The 21,183-nt window shown below is 44.7% G+C and overlaps 1 protein-coding gene across 22 annotated transcripts in view; it reads right to left on the bottom strand.

Moving 5' to 3' along the window:
* The window catches only part of nrxn3a (neurexin 3a), a 437,732-nt gene that overhangs the window by 296,282 nt on the left and 120,267 nt on the right, over positions 1–21,183 (bottom strand). For all 22 annotated transcript variants that reach the window (XM_071365150.1, XM_071365152.1, XM_071365149.1 and 19 more), the window contains exons 8-10: positions 16,213–16,506; positions 15,855–16,002; positions 14,288–14,671 (exon numbers count right to left, since the gene is read on the bottom strand). In XM_071365150.1, coding sequence (XP_071221251.1) covers positions 14,288–14,671; positions 15,855–16,002; positions 16,213–16,506 — 826 coding nt within the window. The remainder of the gene's footprint in view (positions 1–14,287; positions 14,672–15,854; positions 16,003–16,212; positions 16,507–21,183) is intronic.

Genomic DNA, 21,183 nt, shown 5'->3' with positions numbered 1-21,183 from the left:
ATTTGTCTATTAATAACTTTTTATGTTCAAAATTGTGCACTCTCCTCAAACAATAGCATGGTATTCTTTCACTGTAATAACTACTGTAAATTGGACAGTGCAGTTAGATTAACAAGAATTTAAGCTTTCTGCCCATATCAGATATGTCTATGTCCTGGGAAATGTTCTTGTTACTTACAACCTCATGCTAATCGCATTAGCCTTCGCTAGCTCATCCGTCCCGTGGAAGGGACACCGATCCCGAAGAAGCAAGTCCACAAGACAGAAGTTAGTGCCTAACCTTAAGAATTCAGAGTTAATGCATAAACTTAACCCTAACCTTACAAATTTGGAGGTAATGCCTAAACTTAACCTTAAACACTTTGAAATTTCAAATTCAATTTTTATTTGTCACATGCACCGAATACTACAGGTGTAGACCTTACTTACAAGCAGTTAACTCTATTTCTTGAACTGCACTGTTGGTTAAGAAAATATTTACAAAATAAAAATAAAGTACAAATAAAAAGTAACACAGTAGAATTACATAACAATAACGAGGCTATATACAGGGGGCACCTGTACTGAGTGAATGTGCGGGGTTAAAGGTTATTAGAGGTAATTTGTACATGTAGAGTGACTATGCAGCGAGTAGCAGCAGTGTAAAAACAAATGGGGGGGGGGGGGGTCAATGTAAATAGTCCGGATGGCCATTTGATTAATTGTTCAGCAGTCTTATAGCTTGGTGGTAGAAGCGGTTTTAAGGAGCATTTTGGATCTAGACTTGGCGCTCCGGTACCGCTTGCCATGCGGTAGCAGAGAGAACAGTCTGTGACTTGGGTGACTGGGGGTCTTTGACATTTTTTGGGCCTTCCCCTGACACCGCCTGGTATATAGGTCCTGAATTGCTGGAAGCTTGGCCCCAGTGATGTTTTGGGCCGTATGCATTACCCTCTGTAGTGCCTTACGGTCAGATACCGAGCAGTTGCCATACTAGGCGGTGATGCAACCAGTCAAGATGCACTCGATGGTGCAGCTGTAGAACTTTATGAGGATCTGGGGACCCATGCCTAATCGTTTCAGTCTCCTGAGGGGGAAAGGGTGTTGTCTTCACGACTGTCTTGGTGTATTTGGACCATGATAGTTTGTTGGTGATGTGGAAACCAACGAACTTGAAACTCTCGACCTGCTTCACTTCAGCCCCGTCGATGTAAACGGGGCCCTGTTCAGTCCACGATCATCTCCTTTGTCTTGCTCACATTGAGGGAGAGGTTGTTGGACTGGAAATAAACTGACAGGTCTTTGACCTCCTCACTATAGGCTGTCTCAGCATAGTCGGTTATCAGGCCTACCACTGTTGTGTCATCAGCAAACTTAGTGATGGTGTTGGAGTCGTGCTTGGCCACGCAGTCGCGGGTGAACAGGGAGTACAGGAGGGGACTAAGCACACACTCCTGAGGGGAACCAGTGTTGGGGATCAGTGTGGCAGATGTTATGTTGCCTAACCTTAACACCTGGGGGCGGCCCGTCAGGAAGTCCAGGATCCAGTTGCAGAGGGAGGTGTTTAGTCCCAGGGTCCTTAGCTTAGTGATGAGCTTTGTGGGCACTATGGTGTTGAATGCTGCTGGATTAGTGTCCCGCTCCTTTAAAGTGGCAGCTCTAGCCTTTAGCTTGGTGCGGTGTTAGTCAATGAACAGCATTTTCACATAGGTGTTCCTTTTGTCCAGGTGGGAAAGGGCAGTGAGGATCAGCGTGGCAGATGTGTTGTTGCCTTACCTTACCACCTGGGGGCGGCCGTCAGGAAGTCCAGGATACAGTTGCAGAGGGAGGTGTTTAGTCTCAGGGTCCTTGGCTTAGTGATGAGCTATGTGGGCACTATGATGTTAAGAGTCCAGATTAGTGTCCTGCTCCTTGAAAGCGGCAGCTCTATTAGCCTTTAGCTCGGTGGGGATGTTGTGGAACTATCTACCTCAGGCGAGCAATACCTCGAGACTTTTAACACGTACCAGCAGTTATTGACAAATAGACACACAGCCCTGCCCCTTGTCTTACCAGATGTAGCTACTCTGTCCTGGGGATACATAGAAAGACCAGCCAGCTCAAACAGTAACTGCAATGAAGCAAATTGTTGTTTTTGAAGATGCAACAACTGCATGGGAATGCCCCTGTCTGTGTGTGTCAGGGCTCGACGTAAAGGGGAGGTTATGGAAACTCAGGGCCAGTCGATCATATCATCCCTGTAAGTGGCCTGCTTGGGCCAGTGGATTTTTTTATTTTTATACAACGGGTTACATGCCCCAGCCTTTTATCTACACCCCAGACGAAAGCTCTTTGATGATGACAACGTGTGGTATACCATGGAGCCAATGGAACTCAACACCCTTTCATCAATGCTGCCTGTCTGTGCAAGGTATAACATTTTGTTCAAATAGCAAGGCTGCTATATAGTATATGAATAGAATAAACATCAATGGAATCGTATTATCATTATTAATCGCCCGCTCGCTCGCTCGCTCTCTCTCTATGAGGCTGCCACATCCCGTCGGTATACCAACCACTGCATCAGAATGACTACCATCCAGCAGCTCTCCGATGCAGGTCTGGAGGCCAGTGAGATAATGAGTGTGAGCGGGCACAGGGCTGAAAGCTCTCTTAGGAGCTATTGGAAGCCGTCCACGGAAAACAGGAGGAGATGGAGTAACATCCTAACAGCTGCGTGCGACAACATTTGTTCCTGAGAAATGGCGCCCAGCTGTGCTTGAGACCCCGGCGTTAGACAGCTACTTCACTAATTGCACACTGGATGGAAATGTGCAGTTCAATGTGTATCACAAATAAAAAGCTGTTGATGCTGTGACCATCCGGGAAAAAATTGTCATTGTGGTTTCTATTCAGAACCATGGACAGTGCCCCCATACAACGTTTCGATCCGACATTAAATTTTACTATGCATAAACCAGACGTGCGCTGTTTTCACTGTTTTTTGCTTTACATGGCAGTCAATACAAAAATAACTAACGACCAGAGAACGCCTAAAATGTCACTTGACAACCAGTGTTAGTGAATGTAGCGTCATGTTTTGTTTAAAAATGGATGGTTTTGGAAATAATCAAGATTTTTTTATGCTGGTAGCCCGTTGTATAAAAGCAATAATACACTCGAGGCCATGTGTCACGGCATTTTTATCAAGGCTGTGGTGGTCTACGCCACTCGGCTTGTATTATTGCTTAAGAAATAATGCTATTTTTAATCTAGGCTTTATAATTGATTTATTTAGCACACACGAGCTGCACACACAGGCCTGTAGTTTATAGATAATCTGCCGGGCAGAGAGAGAGCGCAGCTCTCAAACAACTGGTTGTTGGATGGAGCAGTTTATCCGAAGACCGACAGCGGTAGGGTTGGGAAAACCGTAGGAAAGATGTTCCAAATTATGGTATCTACCAGTAAATACAAAGGCAAGAATGAGTACGCAAACCAGGTATTTAAAACGTTCAAAGTCTTGGTTGAATATTTGCAATGCGCAATTCAGGCATCGTGGAATAGGCTACCTTAAAAATCAGACATTTCCTCTAGGCTATTTGGTCTTTGAAAAGTAATTGAAGTTATGGTAGCCGATTTACAAGTTCTACTGGTCCAACATAATGATTCTGTGATTTCATTTCTAAACAGTTTTTATGAGCGTTGTAGCCGCTTTCGTTTGTTACCGGCCGTTTCAATTGAAGGGTGTTACGAGAATCTGCTGTGCTTGTTGTGTAAAATCATGAGCGGTTATAACGTCGACATTTTGCCTTCATCTTGGCTTTCCATACAATGCGTTCCATTACAAAGGAACCCTGTTTTTGGTCTCTTTCTCGTTTGAAAACATGATACAAAAACCTATTTACAACTCTTCGACATCTCAAATGGCGAGACTGACTAGCTACCAAATGGACGGACTGAATTTGTGTTAGGAGCATGCTGTTATTTAGTCAGGCAACACCCACATTATTCTGACATATTTGAATGAAATCATGTAAATGTAAAAAATAATGTAAATGTCAATGCAGAAATGTCATTAGGTAGGTCTGTAAACAAATATATTATTCTTAAAGTGGTAATGCACACGTTTTTCCAAACATGTAGTTTTTTTCCCCTACAGACAATTACAACAATAACATTTAAGTTCTTGAAAATGACAATTAAGTGCTTGAAAAAGTCGCTGGAAGTACTTGCATTTGACTTGCCAATGTCTGTATGAACCCTGTATAGGCTACTTGCTCAGGCCGCAAATGAAAGAAAATCACCTGCTTTGAAATTATGCACGCATCATTGGCTTTCCTGGTAGATCTTGACGGGAAAGTATTTTATTCATTTGGGCCAGTAGCTTTCAGTTGGATGGCACTGGCCCTGTGTAGGCTACTACTTGCAAATGTACTAATATTGAGTCCTACTGTGTGCGGTTCACATAAGGCCTATATGTCGATCACCTTGTGTTAGCCGTTAGCAATGTTTTCCGTTTTCGGGTAGATGGAAAGGCAATTAAAAGGTAACTACAAAGTAGCCTATGCCTATCTCAAATCAAATGAAATATTATTGGTCACATACACATGGTTAGCAGATGTTAATGCGAGTGTAGCGAAATGCTTGTGCTTCTAGTTCTGACCGTGCAGTAATATCTAACAAGTAATCTAACAATTTCACAACAACTACCTAATACACACAAGTGTAAAGGAATAAATAAGAATATGTACATTTAAATAAATGGATATGTACATTTAAATAAGCGAAGGCCGTGCGGCATAGGCAAGATGCAGTAGATGGTATAGAGTACAGTATATAGATATGAGATGAGTAATGTAGGGTATGTAAACTTTATATAAAGTGGCATTGTTTAAAGTGACTAGTGATACATTTATTACATCCAATTTGTTATTATTAAAGTGGCTAGAGATTTGAGTCAGTATGTTGGCAGCAGCCACTCAATGTTAGTGATGGCTGTTTAACAGCCTGATGGCATCAAGATAGAAGCTGTTTTTCAGTCTCTCGGTCCCTGCTTTGATGCACCTGTACTGACCTCGTGTTCTGGATGATAACGGGTTGAACAGGCAGTGGCTCGGGTGGTTGTTGTCCTTGATCTTTTTGGACTTCCTGTGACATTGGGTGGCGTAGGTGTCCTGGAGGGCAGGTAGTTTGCCCCCGGTGATGCGTTGTGCAGACCTCACTACCTTCTGGAGAGTGGGCGGAGCAGTTGCCGTACCAGGCGGTGATACAGCCCGACAGGATGCTCTCGATTGTGCATCTGTAAAAGTTTGTGAGTGTTTTTGGTGACAAGCCAAATTTCTTCAGTCTCCTGAGGTTGAAGAGGCGCTGTTGCGCTGCCTTCACCACACTGTCTGTGTGGGTGGACCAATTCAGTTTGTCCGTGATGTGTACGACGAGGAACTTAAAACTTTCCACCTTCTCCACCACTGTCCCGTCGATGTGGATAGGGGGGTGCTCCCTCTGCTGTTTCCTGAAGTCCATGATCATCTCCTTTGTTTTGTTGACGTTGAGTGTGAGGTTATTTTCCTGACACCACACTTCCTCCCTGTAGGCCGTCTCATCGTTGTTGGTAATCAAGCCTACCACTGTAGTGTCGTCTGCAAACTTGATGATTGAGTTGAAGGTGTGCATGGCCACGCAGTCGTGGGTGAACAGGGAGTACAGGAGAGGGCTCAGAACGCACCCTTGTGGGGCCCCAGTGTTGAGGATCAGCGGGGTAGAGATGTTGTTTCCTACCCTCACCACCTGGGGGCGGCCCGTCAGAAAGTCCAGGACCCAGTTGCACAGGGCGGGGTTGAGACCCAGGGTCTCGAGCTTAATGATGGGTTTGGAGGGTACTATGGTGTTAAATGCTGAGTTGAAGTCAATGAACAGCATTCTTACATAGGTATTCCTCTTGTCCAGATGGGATAGGGCAGTGTGCCGTGTGATGGAGATTGCATCGTCAGTGGACCTTTGGGGCGGTAAGCAAATTGGAGTGGGTCTAGGGTATCAGCTAGGCTGGAGGTGATATGATCAAAACAAAATACTGCATAGTTTCCTAAGAACGCAAAGCGAGGTGACCATCTCTGGCGGCGCCATGTCTTCTCTGGGAGAATCATGATTATTTGCATAAATCCAGAGGCCATTTCTTTTGATAACTCCCTCACAAGTGCTCTACACTACAGTCTGGCTGGTGTTCATGTGAATTAAAAGGGTAACTACACAAAAAAAATCTAAATTACTCAGATTTTTTCCAGACCTAAGAAATGGTCCCCTAATGTGGTTAAAGCTTAGTTGTTGGCATAGACATCACATTTGTTTTGTTTTTCTATGAAAATTTGTGATTTTGAGAGACAAAACCTGAAGAAAAAAAACAGGGAAATCACAGTCCCCGCTTTCTTTCTTTTTGCCATGGTACACATGCTGTCGATTTGGTATCAAGTATATCTTTTTTTCTAATTCTGCCTGCTAGAGGATTTTGCAGAAAAAAAACACATGGGCAATTTGAAATCTGCAATAAATCCACATCTGCACTTCATGTTAACAGTCTCTTTTCTCTGCTGTTACGGTAAATCTATCAAGCTCAGTGTAAAAACACAAGGGCATGCTAATGTAAAAGATGGCTAGTCATTATTAGCCTGGTTATGTATGGAATGATGAGACATTATGAGACACAAGCCCCCCCCCCCCCCCCAAAAACAAATGTGTGTGACCAAATCATGTCCTGGTGCCACCAACTGAAACAGGTGGGAAACGTTTCTGTAGAACCCTGGAGAGGGATAGAGGAAGAGAGGTGGAGAGAGAGGGATGAGGAGACGGAAACAGAGAAGAAAGAGCAATGGAGACACTGGAATGGGCAGAGGAAATGATAAAAGACTGGATAAAGGAATGGGAAGAAGACATTTAGAGGGCATGAAGGGAGATGTTTAGGGGATGAAGGGAGGGATGGAGAGAGGCGCATCCTCCCCCACACGCTCTCATTCCTCGGGCAACACAGAGGAATTTGTGGTGTTTATGTAACGAACTGGAGGACTGGCTCCTAAACACACGTTCAGCCACACACACACACACACACACACACACACACACACACACACACACACACACACACACACACACACACACACACACACACACACACACACACACACACACACTACAAAGGCAGGATTAGGGAGACTGGAATAACACTGCACAAGACTTCTTCAGCCACCAGAAATAAACCTGTATACATCTTCAGCCACCAGAAATAAACCTGTATCCAACCAGTATTAAAAGAAACATGCCAAGGTTGCTAGGTCTATTATGGCCCTAAACTGGTAAAGGAAGCTCATCAATGTGTCTGCATGTGCATCCATGCATGTGTGCATGTGTGTGTCTGTGTGCATCTTTGCGCCTGTGTGTGTGTCACAGACCCAGATTTATGTGTGGCATGTTTCTCTCTCCTGGGCAGGTCCATTTCCTTTTACAGGGTCGATACACATTGACGAAGCAGTATTTTACCCACTCTACAATGAAGAGACTGCCCTGTTTGTATCCTACACACACTTCAGCTGTGTGGGAATCTCTGGATCCACAAATAACAATACACAACACCCCCAGTCAGACTCATATTGACATACCCACATGATCGCTCTCTCTCTCTCACACACACACACACACACACACACACACACACACACACACACACACACACACACACACACACACACACACACACACACACACACACACACACATAATTATCGTTGCCTGATAATAGGTCCATGTAATACATCAGAAAATAACCTTGACACTGAATTACTGTTGATGCTAAAAAAAGGAGAGAGAGAGAGGGGGATAGAGGAGGAATATAGGAGGACAGGGATTACCTTTTCACTTATCACATATCGACTGTAGCCTGCTCTAGTCACTGAAACAGAGCTGAGGGGATGAACAGACGAAGCAGAGAGAGAAACAGAGACAGAGCGAGAGAGAGATAGAAAAAAGTTATAGAGAGACAGAACGAGATGGAGAGAAAGAAAGAGAGTTGAAGACCAAGATGGAGCAACAGAAATACGGAGAAAGAGGCGGAGATGGTGGGAAAGTGCAAAAGAGAGAAAAAGAAAGAAAGCGCGAGAACAGTCTTGAGCGTTGGATGTGTCTCCTTTAGCAATTCCAACTCAACCGCAGTCATCACTTTACCTCAACTCAAACCAAATCAATTTATTCAAATATTTTCCCTCTTCTCTTTGTCACTCCCTCTCTCTGCAGTGGACATTCTCTCGTCTAACCCGGGAGAACAGTGGCGGATGAAGCCCCAACTCAAAGACTTTTTTAAGAACAGCTTTTTGTTTACTGAACATAAATATAAACGCATTTTCCATACGCACAAAAAGCTAATTTCTCTCAAATTTTGTGCACAAATTTGTTTACATCCCTGTTAGTGAGCATTTCTCCTTTGCCAAGATAATCCAGCCACCTGACAGTTGTGGCATATCAAGAAGCTGACTAAACAGCATGATCATTCCACATGTGCACCTTGTGCTGGGGAAATTAAATAGCCACTCTAAAATGTGCAGTTTTGTTACACAACACAATTCCACAGATGTCTCAAGTTTTGAGGGAGTATGTAATTGGCATGCTGTCTGCAGGAATGTCCACCAGAGTTGTTGCCAGATAATTTAATGTTAATTTCTCTATTATAAGCTGCCTTCAATGTCATTTTAGAGAATTTGGCTGTACGTCCAACCGGCTCACAACCAGAGACCACATGTAACCACGCCAGCCCAGGACCTCCACATCCGGTTTCTTCACCTGCTGGATCATCTGAAACCAGCCAACCGGATAGCTGATGAAACTGAGGAGTATTAATTCTTTTTAAAATTTACCAATTTTTCTCTCCAATTTCGTGGTATCCAATTGGTAGTTACAGTCTTGTCTCAAAGCTGCAACTCTCGTACGGACTCGGGAGAGGCGCAGGTCGAGAGCCGTGCGTCCTCAGAAACACAACCCAACCAAGCCGCACTGCTTCTTGACACAATGCCTGCTTAACCCGGAAGCCAGCCGCACCAATGTGTCGGAGGAAACACTGTACACCTGTCGACCGTGTCAGCGTGCACTGCGCCCAGCCCACCACAGGAGTCGCTAGTGCGCGATGGGACAAGGACATCCCTGCCATCCAAACCCTCCCCTAACCCGGACGACGCTAGGCTAATTGTGCGCCGTCCCATGGGTCTCCCGGTCGCGGCCGGCTGCGACAGAGCCTCTCTAGTGGCACAGCTAGCACTGCGGTGCAGTGCCTTAGACCACTGCGCCACTCAGGAGGCCCTACTGAGGATTATTTCTGTCTGTAATAAAGCCCTTTTGCAGGGGAAAAATAAATTCTGATTGGCTGGGCCTGGCTCTCCAGTGGGTGGCTGCACCCCTGCCCAGTCATGTGAAATCCATAGATCAGGGCATAATGAATTTATTTCAATTGACTGATTTCCTTATATGAACTGTAACTCAGTAAAATCGTTGAAATTGTTGCAAGTTGTGTATATATTTTTGTTCAATCTGCAGGATCCGTCAGAGATATATGATCCTCTATAAACTAACCAGAACCAAGATACTTTACCAGCATAGACACAACCTTCTGTTGCTTGGTTAAAAAAATAAGAGCAAAATAACCCGGAATATCCAGACCTTGAAAGTCTCATGAACTCCTATCTAAACCCTGAGATTTTGGGTAAGAGTAACTACGGTTAAGAAGTTCGGTCAGCATTCAGGTAGGCCTCCTATGCAGTGACATGGTTGTTAGCTGTTAGGAAAAGGACAGTGCTCCATAGAGCGGTGTAAGAGAAGTAGAATGTTTTGGTAGAGAGAGGTTTATAGAGAAGAAGACATGTGGGAGATAATACAATGCAACAAACATTTGTCGTGTCAACGGAGAACGTGCCAGCATGCTGGGTAGCATATCCCTCACCCTGGTGTGGCCAACGATTTGACAAAACAGGAAACAGGAAGCTGTGGCGGGGGTCATTACTTCAGTCGGACCTTGAGGTGTCATAACCTCTGTCCAATCTGATAACCATCTGACAAATGGTAGCCCTGTGGAGTGGAGTTGAGGGATGGTGTGTGTGTGTGTGTGTGTGTGTGTGTGTGTGTGTGTGTGTGTGTGTGTGTGTGTGTGTGTGTGTGTGTGTGTGTGTGTGTGTGTGCGCGCGCACGTAAGTGTGTGTGCATGCTGTCATGAAAATAGAAGCTTTAGTAAACTAGTTACATTGCATAATTTACCTTCACAATTAAGACATGTATTACTAGGAAAAGGAGAGTACTCACTGGACAGCTAAGGAGAGAAAAGACAGACTTCAATTTCAATATTGTTTCTAACCTGAAATGACTGAAAATAATATTATGTTAATAAACTGACTCATACAGACCTCCCTGCATTTCTCATTTCTTTATGTTTGTATTTCAATAGACCAATATCCCTTACACACTGATTAGAGGTGAACAGTTAGCTTTCATATCTGATTGACCTCTCTCTCGCTTTCCCTCTCTGCCCCTCTTTCTCTCCCACCCCTCTCTCTCTCTCTCACACACAAAGTTTTCCTCCAAAGTCAAAATGAGATTAAACTGAAACTGGAGGATGAATAGTGGAACGGAGCTGGATAAAGATGTTATCTCCAAGCCATTATTAGATATGGTAAAAACGTCTGGAATAATTTGTCAAATGCATTAATTGGTTTTCAGGCACGCTTTTGATCAATCCATAGGAAATCTCCTGGAATCTTTTGAAAACCCATTGAAATAAGAGACTTTTCTCTAACCCCAGGACTTCTCCATGCATGAGTAATAACATACATCACTATCGCTATCTGACAAACTGGGGGAGAAGAGTGTGTGTGTGCATGTGAGTCCATATGTGTGTGTGTGTGTGTGTGTGTGCGCGTGCGCGTAGGAGCGTGCGTCCATGTGCGTCAATGTGCGTGCTTGGCTGTGTGCGTGGCACTGTGATGCTGTTGTGGAGCCATGGGGTCCTGGCCGTGGCCTCTCTCTCCCAGGGCCTGGGTTAGATGACCTTTACAGTGCCCGAGTCAACAGCCATTAACTCCAAGGCTGTAGCCAGCCGGCTGTGACATCAAGCTCTAGCACAGGCACTGCTATCGCCTGCCTGGGCTCTGCCTACCCATAATCATTCATAACATCAACACAGAACACACACACTGATATCACATACACACACACACACACACACACACACACACACACACACACACACACACACACACACACACACACACACACACACACACACACACACACACACACACACACACACACACACACACACACACAACAAAGATAATCGAAGCGGAGGAATGTACCTTCATGTCATGCGTTCTGTTCTAATCAAATTAGTGAAGCGAAATGCTCTGTTCTTCAACTTTATTACCATAGTGCTTTGTTCCATGCCAAAACATTACGGAAGCAAAGCGGATTCCAACGACACACTTCAAAACAGCTTATATTGCACAAGTTTGTGTAAACTAAGGTCTAAAAAGACATACCCCTAAAAGACATACCCCTCGCACAGCAATCCTTCGTCAGACATCTCCTCTCATTTCTCAGTGTTGGTCATGCACAATGGATTCATCCTGAATAAATTTCACTGATCTATTGTACTGCAATACGAGCACATATTCAAAGAAACCTACTTATCCTGTGTGTTTTCAGAGGTGTCATATACAGGTGACCTTGTAAAGAGACAGTTCCACAGACTCCGGAACCTTTTATCTTCCACATTAGATGAATAGATTCCATAATAGATATCGATATGGCCACGCCGCTGTAATTCCAACCCTTTCGCTGGTGTTTGCAATAAGTGTTTTCCCTCATAAGTGCAGGTCTTATGTGGGTTGACCCTAAGAATAGCGCCAAAGACGGCCTGATTTACAATATGTGTCTGTAACGGAGGGAGATAAAAGGAGGGAGGGGGGGATGGAGGGGATCGATAAGTATGTGTTTCCATTAATAAGCAGTAGGTTTACAGTATAGTGTATTACTGTGGTATATTATCTCCAGTAATGGGTCTGTACTGTATATCCTCTGGCTGTAATTGTGTGATTGGGAGAGAGAGACAGAGAGGTCATAGAGACGTGACACAGCAAGTAACTATAGGAGTTGATAAAGGTGAGAGCGAGAAAGAGATGGAACATTGTATTGAAACACATGCAACACCCTCAAGTCCTGACAAAAAAAATAAGGAAAAATGGGGGTGGGGGTGAATAAAAAGTACTGTTTTCTTTTACACTTTGAAAACAAGCGATGCAATTTGGAAACTGGTCATGAAACTTTAACACCGGACTGCCTTGGGCAGAGTAAAGTTCACAGGAAAAGGGCAGAAACCACATTAATCTTTCAACAGTGTCAACAATACAGCCATCACCACCATCTCCTCTAGAGCCTTAACCTCCCTCTGACACGTGGCGCATGGCCAAAGGCCCACTAATGTTTTAATAAACCATTTCACAGGAAGAAAACAGTAAATGAGCAGACTAACTGAAAAATCTGCCAATGTGCCCTTGAGCAAGGCACTTAACCCTAATTGCTCCTGTAAGTCGTTCCGTATTAGAGCGTCTGCTAAATGGCGTAAATGTAAATCAAATCCACACATCAAAACAAGAAAAACACACACACACACGCACATACAGTGCATTCGGAAAGTATTCATACCCCTTCCCTTTTTCCAAATTTTGTTACATTAAAGCCTTATTCTAAAATTGATTAAATAAATACAAATCTAATCAATCTACACACAATACCCCATAATGACAGAGCAAAAACAGGTTTTTAGAAAAAACAGAAATACCTTATTTATATAAGTATTCAGACCCTTTGCTACGAGACTCGAAATCGAGCTCAGGTGCACCCTGTTTCCATTGATCATCCTTGAGATGTTTCTACAACTTGATTGGAGTCCACCTGTGGTAAACTCAATTAATTTGACATGATTTGGCACACACTTGTCAATATAAGGTCCCACAGTTGACAGTGCACGTCAGAGCAAAAACCAAGTCATGAGGTCGAAGAAATTGTCAATAGAGCTCTGAGACAGCATTGTGTCGATGCACAGATCTGGGGAAGGGTACCAGAAAATGTCTGTAGCAATGAAGGTCCCCAAGAACACAGTGGAATCCATCACTCTTAAATGGAAGAGGTTTGGAATCACCAAGGCTCTTCTAGAGTTGGCCGCCCAGTCAAACTGAGCAATCGGGGGAGAACGGCCTTGGTCAGGGAGGTGACCAAGAACCCGATGATCACTCTGACAGAGCTCCTGAGATCCACTGTGGAGATGGGAGAACCTTCCAGAAGGACATCCATCTCTGCAGCACTCCACCAATCAGGCCTTTATGGTGGAGTGGCAAGACGGAAGCCAACCCTCAGTAAAAAAGGCACATGACAGCCCGCTTGGAGTTTGCCAAAAGGCACCTAAAGAACTCTCAGACCATGAGAAACAAGATTCTCTGGTCTGATGAAACCAAGATTGAAGTCTTTGGCCTGAATGCCAAGCGTCACGTCTGGAGGAAACCTGGCACCATCCCTACGGTGAAGCATGGTAGTTGCAGCATCATGCTGTGAGGATGTTTTTCAGCGTCAGGGACTGGGAGACTAGTCAGGATCGAGGCAAAGATGAACAGAGCAACATACAGAGAGATCCTAGATGAAAATCTGCTCCAGAGCGCACAGGACCTGAGATGAAGATTCACCTTCAAACGACCCTGAGCACACAGCCAAGATAACGCAGGAGTGGCTTCGGGACAAGTCTCTGAATGTCTTTGAGTGGCCCAGCCAGAGTCCAGACTTGAACCCGATCAAACATCTCTGGAGAGACCTCAAAATAGCTGTGCAGTGACGCTCCCCATCCAACCTGACAGAGTTTGAGAGGATCTGCAGAGAATGGGACAAACTCCCCAAATACAGGGGTGTCAAGCTTGTAACGTCATACCCAAGAAGACTCGAGCCTGTAATCGCTGCCAAAGATGCTTCAACAAAGTACTGAGTAAATGGTCTGAATACTTATGTAAATGTAATATTTCAGTTTTTTATTTATTAATACATTTGCAAACATTTCCAAAAAACTGTTTTTGTTTTGTCATTATGGGGTATTGTGTGTAGATTGATGTGGGGGGGGGGGGGGGGGGGGAATAAGGATGTAACGTAACAAAATGTGGAAAAAGTCAAGGGGTCTGAATACTTTCCGAATGCACTGTACACAGTCAGAACACACACCCACAAGTACGCATGAAAAACACACAAATCAATCGCCTCCACCTACCTCTCTCGCAGGTGCGTGACCAGTACCCCGTGCCGGTACAATCACAGATAAACCGGTTCCATCCCTCCTTACAGACGCCTCTGTTCTTACACGGGTAGCTCTCGCACTGTTTCCCCACCACCTTGTTGCACGACGGCTTGATGCCCGCCCCGTTCTGAGCCTCAGCGATCTGTCGGATGTCCTTGCTGCGCCCGTCGATGAAGAGGTCGCGCACGCAGCCCACGTAGCCATAGTTGAGCATGGCGGTCCACAGCTCGGTGGGCAGAATGAGGTTGGCACGGTCCGAGGGTAGACCACCCAGGTACATGTCTCCTTCCAGGTCAAGGATCTCACTCTCACCGCTGGCTGTGAACGGGGTGCGCCGGCTGTTGACTGAGATGGTGCCTGGAGAGGGTGAGGAGATGGTTTTAAACCACAGAATTAAATAGAAAATATTTTACGTTGTATGTCTATCATTGTAAGATAAGACAGTACTCCCATGCACAGTAGGGCAGGGGTTTCCAAACTAGCCTCCTCAAACTCAAATCTGGATCTCAAAGCCAGTTCCAATGCCTTTTTCATTTTTTCCCCTCTCGTCAGGGACTGATTTAGACCTGGGACACCAGGTGGGTGCAACTAATTATCTGGTAGAGGAGAAAACCAGCAGGCCCCGGACCTCATAGGGTCAGAAATGAATACCCCTGTTCTAGCCTATGTGGGCCCAATTGGAATCTGTGTGCTCAATAAATACAGTATTTTCAAAAAGGTTACTATGCTAGCTACAGTAGCTGTCACCTCGCTTTACTAGGCCAGCGTATCGTTACTTTTCCACACTCGTCTACAATGACGGTAGAGTTTTGACGGCTGACAGCCTTTGAGATGCTGAAGATGTTGAGTATAGCATAACGCATTGGTAATCCACTGTCTGTGTAAGGTATTGATACAGGGCACAGGGTTTCCTGACGCTCTCTCTGTCAAATAGAGTCTCACAGCTTAGGTTACGATATATGAGCTTTGTGATTATAGTAGACCTCCGAGAGAGGGAGAGAGGGATAGAACAAGAGAGTGAGAGAGAACCGAGAGACAGTTACAGCGCAGACACTGCTGTATGGCAGGCTTATCTCTGTTTATGTCTCAAGCCAAGCAGCAGAGTGTGTGTGGCCTCTCTGTGTGTCCTTAACTCAGATCCAGAGTGCGATGGAGAGCTTGAACAGTGTGTATACGCGCTTCTGTGTTCGTCTGTGTGTGTGTATGTGTTCAGCCATGTGTGTGCGTGCCCTTGTGTGTATGGCGGCAGCGGTAGATCAATAGCAGTAATATGTGCTGCAGTGAGTCACCTGGCCATGCCATCCCAGCCTTGTCTAACAGCCTGTCTGCCCTCTAAGACCCTCACAGGCCCAGCACTGGGCAGAGAGTGATACACTGCACTCACATCAATACAACAACACACACACACACACACACACACACACACACACACAGAAACACACACACACACACACACACTCAGAGAGAGTGAGAGAAGGTAGTGATAGAGAGATGGGGATAGGGGAGTAGAGAGTGGGAGAGGAGGGTAAAGAGGACTCACCTGAGCGTCCATCTCTCTGTATGTCCACGTGGTACCAGGCCCCGTCGTTGACCTTGTTCTGGGTGGCTTTGACCTTGATGGTCCCAGAGCCCATGTCTAACAGTAGGTATAGACTGCCATCAAGCAGCTCCACCGCAAAGAAGTCGACCTGAGGGAGATCGTCAAGATGTTTAGTTCATCATAGGGGTACACCACATATCTTTACAAAAAAAAGGATATATAAATCCAAGATCCTTGAACGCAGATGTTTTGTTTCTTACTTACACTATTGAATGGATTATTTACAGTTTTAGACATAGCTTTACCTATAGGCTAAAGTGAATTGTTTGTTTGATCCATTCGTCATTCATTGGCTTACCTTGGTGTTCTTCTGACTGCGTTGGGCCTCCTTGCGTTCCTGGGGCTTGCCGTGGGTGAACAGGATGAGTCCGTTGGGTTCCGAGGTCCTGAAGTCAAAGGAGATGGAGCCCATTCTCTTGGTGTTCCACTTGGGCAGGCTGATGTAGGCCTCGGGGGTCTCGAAGGAGATCGGGTCCAGGGTGGCCACGTTCTCACACTTGAAGACCACGTCCCCCTGGATCTTCATCTTAGGGTCTACGATGCGGGCCAGACGGGAGAGCTCCAGACGGATATCGTTATTCTTGTAGACCACCTGGACGGAGAGATTGGTCGAAGGGAGACAGAGGTTGTGGTCATTTTCAAGGTATGGTCAAAGTAAGTTATTGCAAACCTTTTAACGTCAACCTCTGTATCCAGTCTTCATCATTACCTTCAGCGTAAAGAAAAATACCACATCATTAACTGATGGTAACAAATATACACTGAGTGTACAAAACATTAAAAACTCTTTCCATGAAATAGACAGACCAGGTGGACCCAGGTGAAAGCTACGATCCCCTTTTGTATAACTTCAATAGGCGTAGACGAAGGGGAGGAGACCGGTTAAAGAAGTATTTTTAAGCCTTGAGACATGGGTTGTGTGTGTGTGCGCCATTCAGAGGGTGAACGGGCAAGACAAAAGTTTTAAGTGCCTTTGGGGGGGGGGGGGGGGGGGGTATGGTAGTAGGTGCCCGGTTTGAGTGAAGAACTGCAATGCTGCTGCAGTTTCCCGTGAGTGTCAAGAATGGGCCACCAACTCGACACAACCGTGGGATTCATCGGAGTCAACATGGGCATCCCTATGGAACGCTTTCTAGCCCGTGTAGAGCCAATGTCCCGGCGAATTGAGGCTGTTCTGAGGGCAAAAGGGGGGTGCAACTCAATATTAGGAAGGTGTTCCTAATGTTTTGTACAGTCAGTGTATAATAAAACACTCAAAGATAACAGTTTGTTAATGTCAGACTTTCGGGGTGGTGTCGTCTCTCCAAGAGTGCCAGGTAAAGTTCATGTTGATCAGTCAGTCGGCTGTATTAATATATCTGTATTAAATACCAATAGGCCAGGGCACACAGACAAACACAATGGCTGTCTCTGGCTGAGGTAATTGACTCTCAGTGGTCTGACATATACATCAGGGTCTGCTCTTCCTGATAGCAATGCTAATGGCTCCACAAAAGGGTGGGAGACATACACGTGAACGCAGGAGCGCGCACACACACACACAGCTGAGCAGTAGTGCCCGTACACACACACACAGTTGTGGTGGCCCAGCTCTGTTTTAAAGGGGAATTGAGTAGCTGGCTGCCCTTGGCTGCTTTGAGAGGCTGATGTAATGCTCTGGCCCTAGACGCAGTATGTCTGCCACACATAAACACAATGATTCTAGCCACCACACCTCCTTAAGAAACATCCAGTCCCTCTTAGAGGGCAACAGGGTTCAATTAAATAGGAAAAAGTTTCTTCATAAACTACAAACCAACCTATTTGGGTATTAGATCCTTCATCAGAGAGGTACACCCACCAGTGACAACACTGACAGTTCACTATAGCCAACCTTGCCATTCTGTGAGTGAGTGTCCTTAGCAGAGAAAAACAAAGCCCGAGTTCCACTAAGTGGCCAATCTTTTATCACAGCAGTCTTAATGCTGTCAATAACCCAGAGGACAGAGAGACAGAGGGGGATGTGTGTGTAAATTGAAATCTGCTCAAGTGGAAAATTTAAGCATTTTTTTGTAGTTCTCTAGGCAGAACAGAAGCCCTTCTCTTTTTCTTGGGTAGCCTGTTTTGAGCAAAGTAAGAACATGCGTACACACCTTTGCACACACACACACACACACACACACAAACTAACATGCACGCTCACACACACAAACAACCTCTCGCTCTCTGGGTGCGTGAGTGAGCACACAGCTCTCTGTGAGTAGATCGGGGTCTGTGTGAGATTATTGATAATCCGGCAGATTTGACAGTAAATCAACTCGTCCCTCTGGTGCCTGAAGGAGACGCGTCCCCGACCCACCGACCAGGAGATTGTCTTTCTTATTCCTCTCTAAAGGAGGTCAAGGGCCCGGAGATGTCAAATCCCTGCCTGCCTGCCTGCCAGCCAGCCAGCCAGCCAGCCAGCCAGCCAGCCAGCCAGCCATGCTTCCATCCTTTCCGGAATCTAGAGGGTTTATCCCAGCGATCATGAATACCATCCTCCTAGGGCGGAAGCTTTACCTAACAAGGTTACAACATCCTAGCAACACCAGGAAAACACACACACACTGTATTGGCAGCTAGTTCCAATAATAATAATAATAATGACTATTACAGTTATTTTATGTACAGTATCACCCAAGGAACTAGATTAAGACAACACTGCTTTTAAATACAGTCTTAACATTTACATATCATATCCTATTTAGTAGACTCTTATCCAGAGGGACTTACATGAGCAATTAGGGTTAATTGCCTTGCTCAAGGGCACATAAACTGATTTTTCACCTACTCGGCTCAGGGATTTGGACCAGAGACCTTTCGGTTACTGGCCCAACGCTCTTAACCGTTAGGTTACCTAAGTCGAACCTAAGCAGTGTGCATGTGTGTGTCAACAAACAGAAATAGCTACACTAAGGACCGTAAACGGTGGCCATTTTGTGACGACGTTAGCTTAAAGGCTTTAAGTTGGTCCAATGTAGCTGCCCTCCCTCAGTCCCCATTCCAGAGGAACATATAGGGACAGAGAGCAGATCACCGTGGCTACTATGCTGCTCTCATTCTGTCTCCGCTCCTATATCGCGTAAACACACAAGATAAGTGGTTGTGCCGCTCACGCCTCCACATCCTAATTGAGTTTGTGTGAGTTATGGAAGTGTTTCTGTAAGTTAATGCGCAGTATGTTTTTATAAGCAGTCAGACATGACAAAGTCCCTACAGTCATTTCCTAATCAGGGCTGACAGTAAAATACTGCTGAGGGAGACTGTTTCTCTCACTAAGGAGTTTGGCAGAACCATAGTGTCTGTCTATTAACTGTATAGAAAGATAGTGGGATGCACATGCATCTATTCAGTTCTGACTTATCTGGCAATACACAGTTCCAATGTAGAGATGAATCTGACCGAAGAAACACAGTAACATGACATTGCGTTAAAATATCATATTTTCTCTATCCCTAGGACCTGTTATACAGAACTGATTTTCTCGTTAGATCATTAAACGGGGTCTTTGTAAGTCATCCAAATTTTGGCTATAATGACTCCAAGAAGGTATAACTACTGTTGTCTTGGGTAATAAAATGATTAATCTCAAGGACGGTTTATCCCACAGAAATCTTCCAGTAAAATAAGCTAAATAAAATGTCCCATATGCCAGCATAGCTCCATTATCGATCTTCAGATGAGGCCCACAGACCTCTTCATCTCCTCCTTGGTGCAAGGTTTTTATCTGCTGCCCTCCACACCTGAAATTCTATCGATCTCTCCATCCCCCATCCCTCCCCCCTGATTTTCTCTTTCCTAATACACTCATACGTTACTGCCACCGGGCCGGGATTTCATCCCAAAACAAACTCGGCCTTATCCATTCATCAACGCACTGAGAATGGCTTTTGTTGGAAAACCTTCACAACTCCATGGTGAGAGAGCGTGACCGGAGTTGCTCCGTAATAGTCCCTATAAGAACAGTGAGTTGTTTAAAGTTGGAGGTGTTGATAGTTGGAGTCAAGGCCAGCTTTGGCTTTACGGCAAAATCCGGACGGGTACGATGTCATATGGTCATCTTCATCTTTCATTCAGCAGCAACATTATCTCACAAACTCACTGCGACATTTGGTGCAAAACAGTTTGTCTCATGTAATCAAATAGAAAACTATTTTTTCCCCCTTCATGAGCCTCAGTTGATAGGAGCCATGACACATGCACTGTAACTTGTTTAAAGTTTCAGTGGTTGACAGTTGAAAGAGGGGTGAAATGTCATTGTTGTAAAATTAGTTCCGGTCAGAGAACAAACACACACAGATGAGACAGGAGCATGAAAAATGCAACTCCCCCGCTAACATACTGTATGCCGACACATTCATGGTACACTGCTGTACACAGGCAGATATTATGTAGCTTTAGGTGGGAGCAACATAAGGGGCGGCAGGTAGCCTAGTGGTTAGAGTGTTGGACTAGTAATTGGAAGGTTGCAAGTTCGAATCCCCGAGCTGACAAGGTAAAAATCTGTCGTTCTGCCCCTGAACAAGGCAGTTAACAGTTACCCACTGTTCCTAGGCCGTCATTAAAATACTGACTTGCCTAGTTAAATGAAGGTAACAATACATTTTTTTAAATAAGTAATGAGCAGCAGCCAATTGGCAACTCTATGAAATACACAGATATAAAGACGTATAGACATAATGAAACAATGGTAATACTTCACTTGACACCCAGCGTCATAACACGTTATGACATGGACATAATATTTCATAACAGCTGACATAACCTCTCATGACACATATATTTAGACCTGTTGTGACATATACTGCGTTATTTTATGGCTGGTTATGACACCTACAGTTGTGTCAAAACCCACAAAACCTACCACATAAGGCAAAACATTCCGTTACACCAGTTATTCCCAAACTGGGGTACACACAATTCCATCGGTGGTATGCCAAACAAAACTGTGATTCACATTTAAATAAAAAATTATAACAATTCTTCTTCACATTTTCAAACAGTCCATTTATATTTTCCAACGGGGCTATACATTTGAGTGAGGTTTTTTCCCTCGTCTGAGTAGCCTTGTTTCACTGCCAAAAATAAAATTAAACCATCTACAGTCGTGGCCAAAAGTTTTGAGAATGACACAAATATTAATTTCCACAAAGTTTGCTGCTTCAGCGTCTTTAGATATTTTTGTCAGATGTTACTATGGAATACTGAAGTATAATTACAAGCATTTCATAAGTGTCAAAGGCTTTTATTG

This window comes from Salvelinus alpinus, chromosome 25 (genome assembly GCF_045679555.1).
Source record: "Salvelinus alpinus chromosome 25, SLU_Salpinus.1, whole genome shotgun sequence".
Taxonomy (NCBI): Eukaryota; Metazoa; Chordata; class Actinopteri; order Salmoniformes; family Salmonidae; genus Salvelinus; species Salvelinus alpinus.
This window is presented reverse-complemented; position numbering and strand designations above follow the sequence as displayed.